Source organism: Pseudorca crassidens, chromosome 11 (genome assembly GCF_039906515.1).
Source record: "Pseudorca crassidens isolate mPseCra1 chromosome 11, mPseCra1.hap1, whole genome shotgun sequence".
Classification (NCBI taxonomy): domain Eukaryota; kingdom Metazoa; phylum Chordata; class Mammalia; order Artiodactyla; family Delphinidae; genus Pseudorca; species Pseudorca crassidens.
This window is the reverse complement of record NC_090306.1, coordinates 81942516-81959868: the sequence shown is the minus strand read 5'-3', so window position 1 is coordinate 81959868 and position 17353 is coordinate 81942516. Positions and strand designations below refer to the sequence as shown.

Here is a 17353-nt window from a genome sequence, read left to right as displayed (position 1 = left end):
TCCTAGCAACACCCATAAGAGGGATGTACTATTATATCCTCATTTTACAGATGAGGAAAATCAGGCATAGAGAAGTCTAGCAGCATCCCTTGGGTCACAGAACTAGTTTGTGCAAGGAGAGGGTGGGAGCAGGATTAAGGGTGGCGATTCAGGGCACAATGAGATGACATGGCCAGTCCTTTTGAACTGAGAAGGGTTTCCAGAGGCCTGAAGCCCTCGCTGAGTAAGCGGCCTTCATCCTCTTTAATGGGCAGTCAAGAAATGGTTTTGAGTAGGACCCCAGCAGAAAGAGATAAGTATTTCAGGAAGAGTGAGCCCACCGCTGTATGCACAGCAGCCTGCAATGGAAAGAGGGTGGTGGCTGGGAGGTTGTGAAGTTATAACACAGACATTGTATGATGTGAACTTGACTGAGGTGGTAGCAGTGGAAACAAGGGAGGGACACAGGGAACATTCTAATGTTAGAAGCGACAGGAGAGTGGTTAATTGGCTACGTGGCAAAGAAAAGAAAGAGAGTGGGAATTACCTCTTCCCCATCTTTCAGGGCCAATGACCTACCTCAATAGGAATAAATGGGAGAAATCCATAGGGATTTCCTGCAATCCCCGACCATCAGACCCACCCAGCCCCCAGCACCTGTGTCCATCTACACTGCCAGGGCATCACTCCAGCAATTCTCTCCCCTCCAAATCATCAGTTTTTCCCTCTGCTGAATCATTCTCAACAACATTTTCCTTTTTTCTCCTATCTTAAAAAAAAAAAAAATCAAAAAAATTTCATGTTCATTGCAGCATTATTTACAATAACCAAGACAGAAATAACTTAAGTGTCCATCAACAGATGAATGGACAGAGAAAATGTGGTATATACCCAATGGAATATTACTCAGCCATAAAAAAGAAGGAAATCCTGCCATTTATGACAACATAGATGGGCCTTGAGGGCATGATGCTAAGCGAAATAAATTCAGACAGAGAAAGACAAACACTGTATGATCTCACTTATATATGGAATCTAAAAAAAACCAAACTCATAGAAACAGAGAAGAGATTGGTGGTTGCCATAGGCAGGGGGTGGGGTGATGGGCAAAATGGGTGAAGGGGGCCCAGAGGTACAAATGTCAATTACAAGATAAGTTCTAAAGCTGTAATGTATAGCATGGTAACTATATCTAAATTTCTAAAACAGAAAAAAAATTATTTTGAAAAAATAAAAAACCTTTCTCTCGACCCTACTTGCCCCTCAAGACACCATCCTATTTCTCTGTTCCATTTTACAACAAAACTCAAAAAGTTCTATTTTCACTGTTCCCCATTCTCTCTTGAACCTGCTTAGATCAGACTTTCCCCCATCATTTCACCCCAAGGATCTTCACGTGGCTACATCTAATGTTCAATTTTTAGACTTTATCCCTCATAAATTTTCAACAGCATTTGACCCAGTTGCTAATTCCCTCCTCCTTGAAATACTTTCTTCCCTTGGCTTAAAGCTCCTTTTCCAACCTTACTGACACTCCTTCTTAATCCTCTTTGCTAATTCATCCTCATCTACCCAACCTCTTAATACTGGAAAAGCCCAGGGCTCAATCCTTAGAATGCCTGTCTTTTCTTAACTAACATTTGAGGCAGGCTGGGACCTGGGACCCTTTGCTGCAGTGCTTGCACCTGGACAAGCGTCTGCTCAAGCAACAAAACACAAAGAAACTATAAGGGACTAAAAATAACTGCGTGCATGCACAGTTGGGGCAAATCATGAACAATAAGATATACAAACTGTCACTTCTGAGGTGCCGGGAGCAAAAGCAGGGTACTGGGCATGATCCCTGCACACAGAACCACCAAGGGCGGGGGAAGACCACCCTAAGGGCCCCTCCGGCCTTACCCACTGATCTGCCCTCACACCCCATTTAAGGAACCAGCCCCCCTGCCAGTCGGGGAGCGAGCAAGGGAACCTGTTAATTCTTCTTGCTCCCCCGTGCTGTAGCACGAGTCCCAGTAAAGCCTTGCCTGAATTTCTCATCCTGCCTCTTATCAACTTCTACTGATTAAAGAGGCCAAGAAGCCAGGTTGGTAGCACATTCACCCCCTTGATGACCTCATCTAGTCTCATGGGTCTAAGTATCCACATGCTGCTGGCTCCCAAATTTCCATCTCTGGCCCCCACTCTCCCGAAGTCCTGAGACTCATCTATCCAATGGTCTCCTCCGCTGTGCGTTTAATAGACATCTCACACTTAACAGGTTCCCAACTGATTTCTGAATCTTTCCTCCCTAAAAGCTACTCCTCCCATAGACTTTCCCCACCTTATTAAGGGATGGTTCTATTTTTCCAGTCGCTCAGGCCAAAAGCTGAAATCGTCCTTGACTCTTCATGCCATCTCATGCCCCAAGTCAAATTCACAACAAATTCTGGAGGCTCCCTCTTCAGAAAACATCCAGAGTGCCACCATCGCTCACCAGCTCCACTCTCCACTCCCACTTCCACTGTTTTCCAAAGACCTATTATCTTCTTTTGAATTACTGCCATCGCCGCCCCCAACCAGTCTCCCTGTTTCCACCCTTGCCACTCTCAACATAGCAACCAGAGGATGCCTTTTAAAATGTAAGTTCTCTCAGGACTTCCCTGGTGGCGCAGTGGTTTAGAATCCGCCTGCCAATGCAGGGGACGTGGGTTCGATCCCTGGTCCAGGAAGATCCCACACGCTGCAGAGCAACTAAGTCCATGCATCACAACTACCAAGCCTGTGCACCTAGAGCCCATGCTCCACAACAAGAGAAGCCAACACGATGGGAAGCCCACGCACCACAATGAAGAGTAACCCCCACTCACCGCAACTAGAAAAAGCCTGTGCACAGTAACGAAGACCCAATGCAGGCAAAAATAAATACATGAATAAATAATTTAAAAGAAAATAAAATGTAAGTTATTTCATGTCACGTCCCTGTCCAAGACCCACCACTGGCTCCCTTATCACCTAGAGCAAACACCAACGCCCTTGGAGTGACCTCTAAGGCCCAACATGAACAAGCTCCCCATCTCCTCACTATTCTCCCCCTCACTCCCTCCCACACAAGGCATGTTTCCACCTGAGGGTCTTGGCAACAGTGGTTCACTTTGATCTAGAACATTCTTCCCTCAGATATCTCCATGTCTTGATTCCTCAGCTCCTTAAGCTTATGGCTTAACCATTAACTTCTCAGTGAGGCCTCCTTTGATCACCCTCTTTAAAATTGTGGCACCCATTATCTTCTGACGTACTATGTGTTTTACTTGTTTATTGATTGTCTCTGGCCACTAGAATGCAAGTTCCATGAGGGCAGGAATTTTTGCCCATTTTGTCCACTGAATTCACCCCTGGCCTATAACATACCTGTTACGTGGTATGTGCTCGATAAATATTTGTTACATGAATGAATGACAACAGTTTTCAAAGCTAAATGGCTGGGATAAACTTTATTAATAACCACTTCCATAGGCATTAATCGCAATCAATCCTCACAGCACCTTACAACTAGCAGAGATAGATATCACTTATACTTTACAAAGGAGGAAAGGTGAATTTGAGGGACATTCCCTTGTTTTAAACCCTTAACAAGAGATAAGAGAGAAAATCAGGGTTCAAGTCTGAAGCCTTTCCCAACTAGTTTTCCAAAGGGTATCAGATTTGGGGAACAGGAAGTGACACCAATTTGAGGCCTGCTAACGTGGGCACAGAGACACTTTGAGAATAAGACAGGAATAAGCCTGGGGTCCTTGTAAGCCCAGGGAGATCCTGATGGAATTCACAACACAGGGTCACATTCAAATGGCCACAGAGATAAATCTTTCATTACCACCCTCACGTCTAGAAACGCTGGAGGCTCTAGTCAAACCAGGAACATGGCCACATGGAGACGAGCATCTGTTCCCCCAGCAAGTTCACTCTTGACACACTTCCCTGTCACACATTTAAGAGGATCAAATACGTAGGCCACAGTAGCTCTTTATTAACTCCCCAGTAATCTCGCTCTTTTCCTGCGAACTTCACTCTTCTGTCCCCTCCATCCTGTCTCCACCATCTCCCCTCCTCTAAGCATGCACAGTCCTCACCATCCCCGACAAGCCATGCCCCTACCCCTCCCACCCCAACCCTTATGCACAACACCCTGAAGATTATAGGTTTCTGCTCTGGTTCTCCGTTCTCTTGCCAGAATTCATGAGCTTGGCTTTCATTTTTTTTCCTCCATAGAGAGTGAGATTAGGGAAAGAAGTTCAGCAAAGCAAAGGAAAAGGAGGAAGCTGGAAGCTCTCACATATTAATATTTTGAGACAGTTACTTTCTCCAGGCCTTCATTTTAATTATCTATTAAAACTGGGATGGCAATATTTACCTCCAAGGGTTACTGTTTTAACCTGTGTGTGAAGTGTCCAGCGTAGCGCCGGTCATGGAGGAAGCATTCAACAGACAGATGCTCACATTATGACCGTCAGTCATATATTTAAAAAATATCCATCGAGCACGTACCATTACTAGATACCATGCTAGGCACTGAGGAGGTACAAGTGAACAAAACAGACACACTCCCTGCTCTCCCAGAGCTTACATTCTAGAATAAAATTCACGAAGGCATGCCAGTGATTGGGGGTGATAAGAGGGATGAGAGGAAGAGTAGATGTCTGCCATCTTTAAAATATGAGGTCTGAATAAAATCATCCTGCTACTTTTTATCAACTATCTGCTTATAAATCATTCCTCTTTGTTTTTTTCCTTAACTATCTTTTACTTTTTTTTTCTTCTTTCAAGCCTAGCATATCTTTTCCTTACAGTCTAATTAGGGCTCTGTTGGTGTTTTGGTGGCTGCCTACATGAGATCAATGATGCAAAGGAATAAGGAAATATTAGCTTTGCAGGCCTCGTCCTGCCATCTTTGTCTCAAGGGGTTCCTCTATGAAAACTTCCATGGATAATTCAAGAAGCTATTTTAAAGGCACTAACAGCCTCAACGGTTTGGAATAGGTAAGAATAAGAAGGAGGAGGAGAAAAAAGACTCGATTTACTACATCTCTCATTGTACCAGTGTAGATATTAAAACTGAAATGCCAATGACTCCAGAGAGATGCGTTCACCAAGGAAGGATCAGGGAGTGATACAAAATTTGGGCTGCTTTCTACACACTTGGTCACATCAATCTAAATGCCCAGAGGTACTAAAAAAACATGCCAGCCAAAGGGTTCAAAATTCCAACACACCTGACGACTGAATTACCCTATTAGAGAACTTAAATACCAATAAGGTCAAAACTCAAGAAAGAGATCCCAGACAGAATGCAAAAACAGCCACAATAAAAGGCACATCCATAGAGTTATCTCCCCTATGAAGCTTCACAAGCAGGCAAGTTACTCATCCACACAAAAAATCATCTGTAAGGTACCGAGCACTGGGGCATTACAATACCTGCTCTGAAGAATTAAATGCATCAAGCACTACCACCAAATGCTGTTATGCCAAAAGGGAATCCATGAGGTTCTAAAGCAGTGACCTGGTGTGGAAACCATCAGAAGTATACTTGGTCTTTTTAAAAATTCTTTTAAGAATTGCAGACATGTCGTGGTGATATACATAAGACCCATCATGCTTATAAACATGTTAATGATCTGAATTCAGTATACTGAAAAAGAATTCAGCATCCTAAAAATTTGCCTAATAAACCCAAAAGTCCAGGCCAGATTATGCTCCTAGTCACAGAGGTCCTACAGTTTTATAAGGAGCTGTTAAGGTGGACGCCAAGATTTTAATGATACTTGCTCAATGTAAAACCTGTAGTTACTATGCAGGATCATCTAAAAATTGTGAAACTATCATAACAAGTCACAATAAAGTATCTGTCTCCCCATAACTACTGAGACATAGCAATTTTTTCTTGAGTGCTATAAGTTTAGAAGAGAGTCTAACCTGCAAGGGGACAAATGATGAACAGACCTGATAGCTTAGTGGAGCCCTTATGGGTTAAACAATCAGACGGACCAGGGTTTGAATCATGGTTCCAGTACTCACTAGTAAGACTAAATTTTCTCATCTGTAATAATAAGCATAATAATATCTACCTCCTAAGATGGTTAAAATTAAAGAAGGTAATAGCTATAAAGTACTTGGCTCAATCAATTATTACTGCCATTACAATAATTTTTAGATTTTATCTATTTGAATATTCCTGCTCTGTTCATTGCTCAAACTGGCTATACCCCCACCACCACCGAGAACCATTCCAAAGGACCACTGTAGCCTGATTCCCCCCGCCTTCCTTTCTGTCCCACCACCTGCCACCTTGCCTTTCCAAATGAACTTAACAATAGGCAGGCAAAGTGCTTTTCTGACATGTTGTGGCCACCATCAGTAAGCACCTGCTGGTCACACAGGTCTAGAGTTTTGCTACGTATGCTTCTCCTAGCCCTGAGATGCTAGTCATCGTTTTGAGAACAAGCATTTTCGACACATATTCTCACATTTGTTGCCAGCTCTTTTTAGGATGGAGGGGATAGTATAAAGCACATTCTGAGTTATGGATCCCAAATTGGGGAATCTCCAGAGGTTTGATGGACAAAATGAAGAAAAGGAGAACACACCCAGGAAGAATCATGCTCTTTGACTGGAACTAGTCACAGGTGATTGACCACAGGAAGATGGTCCTCCCATTGTTCACTGAATATGAGAAGACAATTTATCAGTAAATTGTCATGAACAGTAAAATATCATGAACAGTAAAACCTACAAGTTCATGGTCACCAACCTTACTCAACTAGACCCTCTACACTGCTCTGCAGCCCTTCTATCCTCCCTTTTCCTATTTTTCTCAGTGGCTGGTCAACCCTCTCACATCCCTCCTGAAATCTCCTACCCTATCAACCTTGGCTGTGCTCTCAACCCCCTGCTTCATTAAAAAAATCTCCAGTACCCAGTAAGGATGCCTTCAACTCCTACCATTACCATCTACAAATTTGCCTGATTTGGGCCTGTTCTCTCCTTCCTTTCTGCCCTAGCGGCAGGGGTGTCCCCCCTCTCCTGTCTAAGACTAAGTCCCCTATGTTCCATTCTCTTCCTTGTTTATCCTCAAGCTCCTTTCCCTATCAAATATCTTTTTCTCCTGTCTCTGAGCTCTCCCCCTCTCCTGGCTCTTTTCATTTAATATAGAAATATGCTCCTTCTTTTCTACTGAAAACAGACACACAAACAAAACAAAACCCTCCTGAGCTGTCCTGAGCTCTACTTTTCCTTCTGGCTGCTCCTGCCCCCCCTCTTCCTTGTCACTTCGAAGCTTCATGAAAGGCAACTCTCGTTTAATGACTCTGTGCAGGCACAGCTCACCATTACTGCACCCCCCACTCAAGATAGTTCCACTCCCCTCCCCACCATTTCTTTGAAGTGACTCTTGTCAAAGTCACAAAGTCATTCATTTGACAAGTAGATATTGAGTTCCTACTATGTGTCAGGCACTGATGAAGGCATTTAGATTATATCAATGAATGAACCAATGATCCCTCACTTCATAGAGCTTACATTTTATCAGGGGAGACAGACTAGTGATCAATAAATGCAACAAAAACCTGAATTATACAGTGTGATAAGTGGTTATAAGTGCTCCAGGAAAAAAAGAATACATTTATTAGAGTAAGGGGAATTGGAAGGAAGCAGGCAGGGTGCAGTTTCAAACAGAACAGTCAGGGTAAGCACCATTGAAAACTGGAGATGTGCACGAAGATTTTAAAGAGGTGAGGGATTTATCAGACAGGCATCTAGATGGGGGTAGAGTACTTCAGGAAGGAGAAACAGCTAGAGCAAGACCCTAAGGCGAGGACAGAAAAAAGGCCAGTGACAATGAGCTCCCAAATACAACAGACAGTCTGTCCTTATCTTATGTGACCTCTCTCTGACCGCTGACTCACACTTTCTCTCGCCTTGGCCTGGTTTGTACCACTCTCATCTCCTGTACCTCCCACCTCTTGGGCCATGTCCCAATCTCTTTCAGATACTGCTCCTTCTCTGCTTGTTCCCATGACAGTCATTAGGGCTCTTCACATATTCTATCTCTTTATCCTTGGGGTACAGAGTACCATCACACTTCCCTCTCCTTTCAAAGTTAGATGTGGCCATGTGACTTTAGCCAATAAAATAGAAGTGACATGAGTCAACTTCAAGTATCAGCTTTAAGAGCCACCACCTGATTTATATATAAATCATGAATATAAAATCATAAAATATAAAAATATATATAAAATACATTCTTTTTCTTGCCTGGAAAATGGGGACAATAACAAACTTACCTCATCAGACAGTTGTTAAGCTAACGTTCGCAAAGCACTTAATACTCACGAAGCACTAATACTCATAAAGTGCCTGATGTCCAATGCATAATAATAATTCTTTTATTGGGATTGTTATAATAATGAAATAAGACAATCTACATAAAGCCCTTAGCACAAAGTGCATGGTATATGCACATGGTCTTGCTTCAAAGGCTGTGCTCTGAACCATTTACTGTATACCTCCAGGTTTAGCTGCCCTAGAGGATAACATTAGTGTTTTGCCTCCTGCCTCTAAAACAATCATGGAAGCCTGTGTCGAGATGGACATTCCATCAACCCATGATGATGAGCTGCTCAACCTCACTGAATACAGTAGCATGAGCAAAAAACAGACTTTCCCTTGTGCTAAGGCAATGACATTTGGGGATTGTTCGTGACTGCTACATAGCCCAGCCCATTCTGACTGGCACAGCTTCCAAAGCGAGGCCATCCTCAGGTCCATACTCCACAGAGCTCTCCCTGGGTGACCTCATACAAGCCCCTGATTTCAACCACTACCAATGTACTGGTGACTAAATTACAGATCTGCTGAGTGCCTCACTGGTACATCCAATCATATAATGGATCATTCTACTCAGCCATCATTCAGGTACCTTGAACTCAGTTATAGCAAAGAAATGTTTTCCTCTAAGCTTCCCCTCCCTTCAGTGTTTTTTGTTGTTGTTGCTGTTTTTGTTTTTGTTTATAGAATGAAGATATCACATCCATTTAGCCTCCCAAGCCAGAAACCAAGGCAACTTGAATTCCTCCCTTCCCCGTCCATCCGCCTCACCTAATGAGTGCGTATCTGTCCAGCTCTCTGTTCTCACCATCTAAGTCCAGGCCCTCATCATGTCTGTAACACACAAGCTGGGAGCAGCTGCTCTCCTACCTCCACATGATCTCCTTCCAACCTTTTCCCCATGCTGCTGCCGAAAGTTCAAGAACACAAATATGATCATTTCCTCTTCCTTCTTTACATCCTTCTCACTAGCTCCCCTCAGCTCTCCGGATAAAGCTGAATCTCTTTATCCTACCTTCTAAGACCCTTTATTATCCAACTCCTGCCAACCTTTCTAACCTCAGCTTTTGCCTTTTACTTTTACATTAACCCCACTAAATTACATGGAGTCTCTCAAAAGCGATGCTAGCCGTTAACTATTATTGTTTATAGCAGCAGCAGCAGTAGTCATAACAGTATAGACCTTACTACTCTACGCTATAATCTCTGGTTTATTTATCGGTCTCCTTCAAGGGGCTGTAAATCGGATAACAAATCTTTAGTCTCATTCATCTTTGTATTCTCAGGGCCTAGTACAGAACTTAACACATGGTAGATACTCAATAAATGTTCGCTGAATGACTGAACAGCTGCCTGACCTACTCAAAAAATGAATGAATGAATGAATACATACATACATACACACATACATACCAAAATCAACAGATAAATGAATGAAGGAATCCTAACACTTCAAAGGGAAGACTTGCATTTCTTTCCTATACCCAAAACATAGGAAAAGTGCAATTGAGAGAAGGCTTTATTTCCATTTTCATCTCATCCTATTGCCTCATTCCTACAAGCTGCACCACCAGAACATTCCAAAAGGGCTTACCAGCTAAAACCAAAGGAGTCATGATGTCCCCAGATCTTCTCTTGCACTCTTGTTAAAAGACCTACAACTAAACCTTGGTAACACCAATAGAAGTACAATCTATATTGATTATGGAAATGGAAGTTATTACGGGCATCAAGATGGAACAAAGAAAATAGCAAAAGGTCAATTTAAAGAGTTCCCAAGTGAGATTAAAAACAGGGAAAAATGTGCAAAACAGTCTTTTCCCATCTTTATTTTTTCCCATCAGTTTCCTTTCTCCCTCTTTTTATCTCCCTTCTTTAACTAACAGATTAAACTAATAAAAACATGTGTTTTATTTCCCTTAAGTGACATTTATAGCAACATAAGATGGTAAATATCAAATGGATTATTTTCAGTGAAATAAACCTGCAAAAGAAATTTTGCAAACACTTTAATTATGGAAGACTTGACATGCAGAACACAATAGTAAACCTTGTTTTGAAGAAAAGAGAAAGTTTGAAGCTAAAATTGGTTCCAACCTGAATAGATAAGATTTTTAAGGAAATCTTCCCCGTGTCCTATAGTTGTCACTTCATTGGTTAGAGGATTAATCTTGAGCTGCTTCCCAATGAAGTTTCGGCAGGTTATCTTAAAAAAGAAAGGAGAGAACAAATATCACTTAGGTATTTATAGCCAAAAATTTGGCTTACTTGAAATGTTCATCGTATTTTTCATTTGTAAAAAAAAAAAAAAAAGAGAGATATAAAAAGATGCTATAAATAAAAGCTCCAGAGTAGTATCCAATTATGAGAACTTTTGGGGAAAAAAGTGGCTACATAATTTTTCATATTTCTTCCGTATAGCACAGCTGGAAAAGCATTAGGCAAATTATGCAGAGCAATTAGAATATGATTTTTCTGATATTCTATAAATTCACTAGTCTAAATATATCTTCCATTATGTAAGTTGAAACGTATTTAAAATAGAGGCTGCTTTTTCAATGGCAGATTTCCCCCCCTACTCAAAATTAACACAATTTAAATTTCCCTGGTGAAGTTTTCCAGAACTAACTTCCTCTGTAGTATTTGTTTAAACTATTTTTAACAGATACTTGAGTCCTAAAGTTGTAAAATATCTGAAAACAGGACATTTTTAGACATAAGGTAATTCTTTTAAAAGTCCACCATCCTCTTGTCTCCATTTGTCCACTCCCACCAGCATCCCCAGTGAACTAACCTAATGCTCAAAATACAACCACCCTTGAACCCCAGTCTGATGTAGATGTTGTTTCTTTATTGTCCCTTGTAGGTACTTCTACAATGAGATGTAAAGACAGTCTAAGAAAATGCAAATTCCTTCCCCCAGCCTAATAAGGCCCTACTTGACCTAGTCCTTCCCACCGCTCCAGCTTCATTTAAAAGTCTTTATTGAATACCTATTATGTGCCAGGCACTGCTCCAAGCTCACAGATGATATAGCAGAGAACAAAATAAGCAAAAATTCCTATTGTTGTGGAACTTATTCTAGTGGAAACAGAGAGACAATAAACAAAATACAGAGTACATTATAAAATATACTAAGGAGCTATAAACGCTATAGAGAGAAATAGAGCAAACAACACATAATTTTAAATAAGGTAATGATGAAAGTCCTCACAGAGAATGTGATATTCAGCAAAGACTGGAAAAGCTGCAGGAAAAATCAATGTGGATATTTGGCGGGGGGCGGGCACAATTCCAAGCAGGGGAAGAGCAAATGCAAAGACCCTGGGGTAGGGTCTTCTTAAAGAACAGAAGAACACAGCAGCTGAAAGCTGCAGGGGAGTTAACAGAGACAAGTTACTGGTGATCACAGGGGGATGAGTTATGTGGGACATTAAGGCCATGATGAAGATGTTAACTTTAACACTGAATCAGATGGGAAACCACTGCAGGGTTTAAAGCAGAGGAATGTCATGGTCTGACAGGTTTTTAAAAGGCTGTTCTATCTGCCATTAAGAATAGACTACAGGCTGGAGACAGGAGTTCAGGGAGGCTGGAAGCAAGGAAAACAGTTAGGAAGTCATTGCATTAATCCAAGCAAACACAGCAGTAGCCTGGATGAGAGCAGCAGTGGTGGAGGCAGCGAGACGTGGTCAGATTCTGAATCTATTTTGAAGGGAGAGGATTTGGTAACAAACCTGACGTGGGGTGTAAAAGCAAGAGAGGAGTCAAGGATGCTCTCCAACGTGTCTGGCCTGAGCAGCTAGGAGGATGAGGTTTGCATCAACTGATGTGGGCAAGACGTGGCAGAACAGGTTTGCTTGACATGTGCCAAATTCGAGAAGAGTCTTAAACATCTAAGAGATGATGCTGATAAGGCAATGTGATGGGTTTTTGATGAGTCAGTTTAGTTAGGCTAAACTATGAGGATGATGGGAAGGGAAGCATCCATTGTGTAGTGTATACACACTTCATCCTAGTTATTCAATCAAACACTAATCTAGGTGCCGCTGTGAGGGTATTTTTCAGATACTAATTAAAGTCCCTAATAAACTGGCTTTAAGCTAGGGAGATTATCGTAGGTGGGCCTGACCTAATCAGGTGAGTCCTTGACATGCTGGAAGTCTTCAGACTCCAAACTCCAAACAGCATCCAGGTCTACAGCTGCTCTCTCCTCACTGGATCCTCCCTCACTGACTGCCTATGGAGAACAGCTTCTGGCCACACCTGTAGGGTTCCTTCCTTTTCATGATCCCAACTGCCTACCCAATGGATTTTGAACTTGCTTAGTGAGCCCCCATGATCATATAAGCCAACTCCTTTTAACGAATCTTGATAGGTAGATAGATAGATAGATCAACAGACAGTTAATTCTAACTAGTTTTGCTTCTCTGACTGAACCCTGACTGATACAGGCAGTCAGATATGTCAACACAGAATTCACGAGAAAGGTCTAGCCTGGAGATGTAATTTTGACCCACAGATTGAATTAACTCTCCAAGGGAGAGTGTGCGGATAGAGAAGACAGGAGGACCAAGAACAGAGTGTTGGGCTACACGAACACTGAGACATTGCGGAGGAGAGGAGAAGGAGGAAGAGGCAACAAAGAAGACTCAGAAGGAGCAGCCTCTCCTTTGTCCCCTCCCCCTCCTCTGCTACACTGCAGCATGCGGGCCGTCTTCCTGTACCATCTCAGGGCCTTTGCCCTTGTTCTTCCCTTGGGCTGGAATGCTCTTTCCCAGCATATGGCCGGCCCCTTCCCACTAAATGTTTCCATCTCCAAGGGCCTTCCTGATCCCCTTGGCTCAACTTTCTACCCCCCACCCCAGCCTATCTCTATCCCACTGACCTATTTTATTTTCCTCAGAGAATTTATGATGGTCGTAGATCTTTTTATCTGTTTACATGCTTATTAACTGGCCCTACCTCCACCCCCTCTGACACTAAACTCCATAAAGCGAGAACTCAAACTGTATTCTCTCTACATAGACTATGCCAAGGCGATAAGGAACCTTTGTGAAAAGGAGAAAATGGAGTCCTCGCTGGGTGGCTGCAACCCACCACATGGACTGGTGTGTGGGGCACGGACTGAATCCAGGACCCCCAACATATGCCAGGAGCCCTCAGGCAGGACACACACTGGACATCTGAATGCAATGGCTCTAATCTTAGGGAGTCAATACATATTTAGTAAGTTAATAAATGAGAGAATTTACATGCCTCTTCCCTCCCCCTACCTAACTTAAAGCTGCACCATGATGCTCATGGGCCTTAGGCACTTTTGCCTTCATGGGCCCACTGCTCCATCAAAAAATATTAAAAATTATATTGTATGGCTCCTTTGGTATAAACATAAATAGATGAATTGTAAAAACTGAAACATTTTCTTTGACCTAAAAGTTACTTTTTTCTTCTTATTTTAAAAGAAATTAAAACATTTAGTGGCTCCTAGAAAGGTACTGTGGCTCTAGACACTGTTCCCACTATGCCTACTGGGTAAATCAGCCCTGACTGGCCTGAATATAAGCTCCCGTGTACCAGGACTTTATTTTTGTTTTCCCTGCATCTGGAAAATACTGGCACCGAGCAACTCTCAACAATGTTTTGCTGATTTGAATGATAAATGCCTAAGTGAAAATAGGAACATTTATCTGATTCCCAAATCTTGCTATTTACATGTATACTAATAAGAAATCACCACTGCATGAATAACAGAGCCAAACTTACCTTCTGTTCATATTCAGCCTCATATCTTACGCAAGGCTGTTGGGTAATATCTGGGCCCTTGCACTTGGATATTCGTAGAAGAAGCTGGCGCTGTGCGTACACCAGGAGTGGCGTCACTTGCTCTGTATATCTCTCACTAGACAATGGTAAAAATATATTAAAAACAAACGTTAGTAAAGAAACACTCTTCTCAGTGAAGTCTGCCCCTGTTAGCTGCCCTTACAGCGGTACCTACTGCGAAACTGTATTGAACTGAATGGCGAGTGATACAAGTGTTTCCCATTTTTCTACTTGATATACAAGTTCCAGAGATTTTAATACAAAGTCGTGGATCCATTTCAAATCAACCACATTGACATCATCCAGAGGATGCTCAAAGGTAAGGCTAGAACCACCGTTATCATTTTTGATATCTCCATAGCAACTTGGAACACTGAACTCTCCTTCTTCAACAGTCTGCAAGTAGCACATGGAAAAAAATTGTGTAATTTCAGATTTTACTACATGTTTTTTCTGAACACTGAATGTACAGCTAAAAATATAACATGGAAAAGAACTGAACAGAAAATAAATTTAATATTTTTATTATGCAAATCAAAGCTTGATGACACCATCCAACAGCACTTCTGCAATGATGGAAACGTGCTTCATCTGTGCGGTTCCATACAGAAGCCGCTAAGCACATGTGGAAGCTGAGCTGTTGAAGTATGACTAGTGCAACTAGATTTTTAAGTTTATTTAATTTTAATCATTTAAGCCTAAATGTAAATAGCACGTAAGCCTAGTCATTACTATACTTGCTGGTACATAGTCACTATTTAAGTAAGGATAGTAAACCAATAAATAAGGTAACGTTTTGAGGAAAAACAGGTTATAGTATACACAAATAATTAAATTTCCCTAATAAACTGGTTACATTCAGTTGTAGAATAATATGTCCAATTCCCCAATGCAAAAGGTCAAACTTATGGAGAAGAAAATCTTCCAGAAGACCCTCTTTTTGCCTAAGTTAGAGGTACTCTGTAAGTGTTGTGTTCATTTCCTCTAAGTCCCTGACGCATTTGTGTAAACCCTTAGAAATTTCTGAGGCAAAGCAAAGCCTGTTAGATCCACCTACTGGCCAGACTATAGCCCAATAAACAGTACCTCAAGTCTAGCCCCTCCCTCCCATAGGATTCACAGTCCTTGAATTTGGAAGAGATCTTGAAAGTCATCTGGCTGTGAAATGCCATATGCGTACCTGAAGTCAGGCTATGAAGATGTGGATAAGAGGTGTGACATACATGACCTACGTGACTTTGCCTCCTTAGCACAGTGCCTGGCACCCGGGACATGCTCAATAAAAGACAGATGTCATTTTATTGATGTTATGAGCTCCGTCCCTGTCATCTAATAATCAAAAGTCAAGGAGCTCAAGATGACATCAGTCCCATTTGTCTAAGTCCTCATGCCGTGTGGATGAAAAGCGGCAGCCAGTTATGATGACAGGTGATCGATCCAAAGTTATTGCCAAATTTGTTAACATTTCTCCATTTCTAAGCCATCCATAAAGAAAACCACAAATGGGGTCATACCATCCTCACAGGAGTCCAGCAGGGCAACCACACTATCTAGATTCATATTTTCACCAATAAAAAACTGGTAGTTTTTTAAATTAGTAAGGAAGTGCTTGATTTATTCTGTAGCCTCTGTCATAAAAGGTTTTACTCTTTCTGGTTTCTGTTCTTCAAGTCTGCCTCTGATTGATTTCATGCAAACTCTAATTTACTTCTTACAGCCCTCTTTTCTAAAACTGATTTTCTGCAAGCAATGGTTCATGACAATATCAACACCAGTGATTACTGTGCTTTCAGTACCTTCACCTAGGGTACTGAAAGCACTGTACAGCAGAGTACATTTCCATCAATGTTATCCTCTGTCCTACTGACCATCTTCCCTTCCACCTCCAGGCACAGCCCGCTCTCGATCTCCAGGAACTTATAAATGTCAGGGAATATCTCATGATGGCTGATGAGGTCCTGGTAAATAATTGTGATGGCAGCTGGAGAGAGATGACAGCTGCCCTGGCTTAGCAGGTGCCCAGAGCTCAGAGTGAGCATGGTGAAACCAGAGGGGGAGGGAGAGCAGGTGGAAAAAGTGATATCGAATTCTGTAAATACTTTTCTGTATCTATTTCAATGGCCATGTGATTTTTCTCCTGTATCCTGTTAATATGGTGAATTACACTGATTGATTTTCAAATGGTAACCTTACATTTCTGGGATTAACCCCCCCTTGATCATCATTTGTATATATTATATATATAATTTGCATATTTTATATCTTACTGGGATTGATTTGCTAACACTTCATTAAGGAGTTTTGTGTCTATGTTCATGAGTAATATTGAGTCATACTTTTCTTTTTGACATATCTGTCAGGGTTAAGCTGACCTCACTTCTAAAAAAAAAATGGTATATGATTTATTATTTCTTCCTTGTGTGTTTGCTAGAATGCTGCAGGGAAATATTCTGGGTCTAGAGTTTTATGTCAAGGTTTCTGATTATGAGTTCAATTTCTTTAATATATTTGGGTAATTCATTTTTTCTATCACTTCTTGTGTCAGATTTGTTAAGTTGTACTTTCTAATAGACACATCCATTTCATCTAAGTTATCAAATTCATTAGTAAAAATTGGTCATGACATTCCCTTATTTTTCTTTTAATATATATAGGAACTGTAGCTATATCCCTCTTTCATTACTAGTATTAGTAATCTGTGATTTTCTCACTTCCGTTCTTCATCAGTATTCCTAAGATTCTGCCAATTTTAATAATACTTTCAAAAGATTAATTTACTGACTTTATTTTCTGGGTTGTTTTATATCTAATTTATTTCTGCTCTTACCATTTCCTTCATTTCTTCTTATTTCTATTATTCTTTTTACTTTCTTTGGGTCTAATTTACTCTTCTTTTTCTAGCTCCCATAGATGAACACTTAAATGATTGATTTGTATCTTTTATTTACTAAACATTTAAAGCCATAAAGTTTCTGTTAAGCACTGGCTTATTTACATCCCACAAATTCTGATATGTTATTATCAGTTGAAATACTTTTTAAATTTCCCTTGTGTTTTCTTCTTTGACCCATGGATTATTTAGAACTGTGTTATTTAATTTCCAGATATTTGGAGATTTTTCTTCCTACATTATATTAATCTGTTTATAATGTAGCAGTTAGAAAACACACTCTTTCAGATTTCAGTC

The 17353-nt window shown here is 41.1% G+C and overlaps 1 protein-coding gene and 1 pseudogene across 1 annotated transcript in view; both read right to left on the bottom strand.

Moving 5' to 3' along the window:
• CFAP54 (cilia and flagella associated protein 54) overlaps positions 1 to 17353 on the bottom strand; it is a 310761-nt gene that overhangs the window by 144469 nt on the left and 148939 nt on the right. The window contains exons 37-39 of the mRNA XM_067697614.1: positions 14342 to 14562; positions 14107 to 14242; positions 10438 to 10546 (exon numbers count right to left, since the gene is read on the bottom strand). Coding sequence (XP_067553715.1) covers positions 10438 to 10546; positions 14107 to 14242; positions 14342 to 14562 — 466 coding nt within the window. The remainder of the gene's footprint in view (positions 1 to 10437; positions 10547 to 14106; positions 14243 to 14341; positions 14563 to 17353) is intronic.
• LOC137202993 (translationally-controlled tumor protein-like) lies at positions 15625 to 16127 on the bottom strand (annotated as a pseudogene).